The sequence below is a fragment of the Sinocyclocheilus rhinocerous genome, unplaced genomic scaffold, assembly GCF_001515625.1.
Source record: "Sinocyclocheilus rhinocerous isolate Xijiao unplaced genomic scaffold, SAMN03320098_v1.1 scaffold1660, whole genome shotgun sequence".
In the NCBI taxonomy this organism is placed as follows: Eukaryota; Metazoa; Chordata; class Actinopteri; order Cypriniformes; family Cyprinidae; genus Sinocyclocheilus; species Sinocyclocheilus rhinocerous.
Window position 1 is genome coordinate 218,615 of NW_015664758.1, and position 4,311 is coordinate 222,925.

Consider the following 4,311-nt stretch of genomic DNA (forward strand, 5'->3'; position numbering starts at 1 on the left):
TATATATATATATATATATATATATATATATATATAATGTGGTATATTTTGTATAAGGTGTATGTATGGGGGTATCTTATGTAGACGTTACATAGTGAAAGTAATGTTCTGGGATTAATTAGCTGCTTTAGAATGTTTAAACTGCAGAGGGTATCAGAGCCTTCACAAAACAAGCATCAATTATCTTTTAACGACCAGTTTCCCAGGTGAACAATGTTTAATGTAATTAGTCATTTGCTCTAATTGGACTGGTGAAGGCTTATAAAATACACGTACCTCCAGTTGCATGTATGCTTGGATTTGTAGATTCTGTGGAGTGGTTTAACAACGTAAACACTGGGGGGTTTTTTTTTTGGAGTACTTGTGGATTTTTGTCATGGGTCAAGGGTGGAAAAGGTGAGTTTATTGATTCGATCTGTGTTTGTGTATGGTTCTGTGAACGTTTATTAATTATATATTTTTTTAATTTGTAGGTTATCTTTGTTTGTAGTTTTCTTACTATTTTGGAAGAATGCTGATGGATTTAAAGGTGTGGTTTTCTTTTTTTTTCCCTTTGTCTTGCAATGATGCATGTTTAGTGGTGCTTGTGTAAAGTCTTTTGTTGTGTAATTATATAGGTAGAGCTTATTCCAATGCCCATCATCTGTGGGGTCAGCCTTCTGATGGTCTTTCACCTCATGCAGTCCAGTCTTCTATGTTAGAGACCCGTGTGACTTTGCCTGTTGAAGTGGGCTCCGGTTTGTTCCCTAACAAACCCCTGAAAAGCAGGTCAAAGCTTAATGCACTCCAGTTTGTCAAAGGTGGTTCTAGCAGCTATCGGCCAACGTCCCTTGCCCAAACTGCTCCAGGCAGCTCTGTATCTGCTTCCTTGCCTCTGCCCCCAGTTCAACAGCCTTCAAGCAGTTTGATGTCCTCTGGGTCAACCATTTTGGGTGTTGCTAGTGGATGAAGTTTGGAGACCCAGTATGCTGCAAGTGGTTCTGGATCCCTTGTTTCTAACCAAGGAGAGCGTAATCGCTACTCTGAGCTTGGCATTTCTGGCCCGTCTACCAGTGATAGTTTGCATGTGTCCAGCTCCCAGGCAACATCTGTTCATCAATCAGCAGATGCCTCTTTGCCCGTGTTCTCTCAGGAGAGTGTCCCTTACAGTAGCTGGTCTAGCCAGGCTCAAGGCTCTGCCACTTCTCGGGGCAGCTCTGGGGCTGTATTGTCTGCAAGTTCTGTCCAGTCTATCCCCACACAAGTAGGGAATAACCATTACAGTGGCGTGTCCCAGACTCCCACTACCTCTAGTCTGTATACCGCAGGATCCCTGATGTCTAACAAGCTTGATGCTTTACCCTTGGGGGTTTCTAGCCAGTCAAAAAGTGCTCAAAGTTCACCTAGTGTGTCTACATCAAGCACTCAGACCAGGTATGGTACTCGGTTAGCAACTTCTAGTCGTTATGTCCCTGTACAGGGAGGTAGTAGCTCTAATAGTTTTTCTCTCAAGCCTCAGGGTACTCTGGGTCAGTATGCTCCTGGATCCCCTACCAAATATGTAAGGGCTCGCATGTCTTCACCCCAAGCCATTTATAGCCAAACCACAAGTAGCGGGTCTTCCTATAAAACCGTTTCACAAGTTGGTTCTCGGTCTCAAACGGGAGCTTCTGGTCAGTTTACATCTCAGGGAGGGAACCATTATAGTGGGTTGCTTCCACAGTCTCCAGCTACCTCTAGTCAATCTGCTCTTGGCTACTCCAAGCTTATTTCCTCACCCCAAAGGACTTCCAGTCAGTCTGCCAGTGTATGGAGTTCCCGTAAGCAATATGCCTCTGCCTCCCAAGGCAACTCTGGGGCTCAGTTTGGGGCCTCTACAGGTTTTGCCCCAGAAAGAGTGAATCGCCGTTACAGTGGTTCTGTCCAGCCTCAAGATACTGCTAGCCAATTTGCCCCAGGGTCTCCAACCTCATATCCAGGTTTATCGTTGTCTTCACCCCAAGGTGTTTCCAGTCAATCTAGTTCACAGAAGCAGTTTACCTCTGCCTCCCAGAGAAGGTTTGGGGCCTCTACAGGTTTTGCTTCACAAGGGATGAGTAGGTTTTACAGTGGTTCTGTCCAGTCTCAAGATCCTACAAGTCAATTTGCCCCTAAACCTCAGTCTCCCTACGCAAGTGTATCACTGTCCTCACCCCAAGCTGTTGCTGGTCCTAGTATGGTTCAGAGTTCACGGAAGCAGTTTACTTCTGTATTTAGAGGCAGCTCTGGGGCTCAATCTGGAGCTTCTACTAGTTTTGCCCCAGAAAGAGTGAATGGCTTTTACCGTGGTTCTGTCCAGTCTCAAGATACTGCAAGTCAATTTGCCCCTGGATCTAAATCCTCCTATGCAAGTGTATCACTGTCCTCCCCACAAGCTGGTCCATCTACTACTATTCATGGTTCTTGGAAGCAGCTTGCTTCTACCTACATGGGCAGCTCTGGCACCCAGGGAGTGTCCTCCACTCCCTTCACCCTGCAGGGAGGCACTGCTTATGGTGGATCATCTCGGCCTCAAGATGCTGCTAGTCAGTTTATCCCTGGGTCTTCATCCCCATATACAAGTGTGTCATCGTCCTCATCCCAAGGTGTTGCTAGTCCGTCCAGCCAATTGTATCAAGGCTATTCTGTGTCCCAAAGCCAGTAGTCTCAAAAATGGCAGCCTTTAGCCACTCGTTGGACACAAGGTATTCTGACCTCAGATGCTGCTTCACAGGGTAGCTCTTCATCTCAAAGCTCTCCAATGCAGTTCTATTCCCTGTCATCTGCAGAAGGCTCATCTTCAAGAGTTTCTGGTCCGTTTGTTTCTGCACTGGGTGGTAGCACCAGTTACGGTGGGTCTTTCCAATCTCAAAGCCTTTCTACAAAGTATACCCCTGGGTCCCAGATCTTGCCCTATGATCCAAGTGTTTCTGGTCAAGGTACATCCAGTGCTTCAGCTTCTGAGGTCTTGAGTAGCTACAGTTCAATTAACAACCAGAATGATCCCGCTCCATCCCGCCACTCTTCCTCAAGCCGCTTCTACTCAGTCAAGGGCTGAAAGACTCCAGTAATCTGCTGCAAATGTCCTCCAGAATTGAAACCCCAATAAATGTTTTAAGCAAAGCTGTTTTCTCAGCGTGTCTTTTCCCCAACCAAAAATGGCAAAGTCTCCATACAATCCATCACAATATAATTGACTAACATATGGGGGGGGAAAGGAATGCATTATTTAAAAAAAAAAAAAAACACTAGATGGATTGACATCTTCATTCAAACCATTTGGTTGTACAGTGTTAAGACTAAAAATCCAAGTTTCAATTTTCAAAAACCGTTCAGGCTATAGGAATGTGCAGGTGTGTAGCATTTCTTTATAAAGTGACCAACGACTTGCTACTGATAGTAACAACCGAACAGTTCATCACAAATTTAGTATTTTACAATTTATTTTTTTTGTAATTGCAGTATATCAGTGTGTGGCTAGGGACACTTCAAAAATAAATGGTGATTATTATAGGTCCAATCTTGGTGCTAAAATATCAGTGATCTGTATCGGCCTCAAATTTCAGTTTTTTTTTTTTTTTTTTTTTTTTTTTTCATTAGGGCAAAGAAAGAAAGAAAGAAAGAAAGAAAACGACGTTTCTGAAGACTACCAGACTACGTTTTCCACAACATTTCTAAAATGTTTTATTTTGGTTACATTATTGTAATTATAGGTGTGGTTTCTAGAATTTTAAAATGCAACGTCTTGAAATATTGTAAACACGTTTTGTGTTTGTTAGTGTTACAGTTAAATATTTTAGTACCAAAAGAAAAATTCCAGTGATAAAATTCTGAGCCGCCTCGCCCTCTTTACGTGAATCTGGACTTTTATTTTGAAAAATGAAGGCAGAAGGCGTGAAGCCAACAACTAATGGGATAGTGCAACACTTTTGTAAAAAAAATCTGACCAGTAAAAGCGGTAGCATAACAATAGCTTTTATATAAAATAATCTGTGATAACTAAAGGCAGGCCTGGTTGTGATAAACTGTGCAGCAGCGACGTGTCATCCAGTAGAAAATTTTATTTATACCACAGTATATTTAGGATGACATCTGGTCACAGGTCTGCATATATTATAGAATGGTTAAGCAGCTCAAGCTCGTTCAGTCAAAATTTAAGTCTATCCATCAACTGTACATTTTCTTATTTTATTTTTACTTTTGAAATTTGTTAATGCTAATGTTATCTTGGTTTGTCTATTGTTGCAAATAAAAAGAGAATGTATTAAGTAATATATATGGAAACGCATGGCTTTTCACTTCACAAAACATTAG

The 4,311-nt window shown here is 42.3% G+C and overlaps 1 protein-coding gene across 1 annotated transcript; it reads left to right on the forward strand.

The window, feature by feature from the left end:
- Positions 1 to 293: 293 nt before the first annotated feature.
- LOC107730418 (endochitinase A1-like) lies at positions 294 to 3,120 on the forward strand. Its single transcript, XM_016541264.1, has 3 exons — positions 294 to 396; positions 474 to 529; positions 618 to 3,120. The coding sequence occupies exon 3, from the start codon at positions 1,316 to 1,318 to the stop codon at positions 2,660 to 2,662; it is 1,347 nt and encodes a 448-aa protein (XP_016396750.1). The 5' UTR covers positions 294 to 396; positions 474 to 529; positions 618 to 1,315; the 3' UTR covers positions 2,663 to 3,120.
- The last annotated feature ends 1,191 nt before the right edge of the window (positions 3,121 to 4,311 follow it).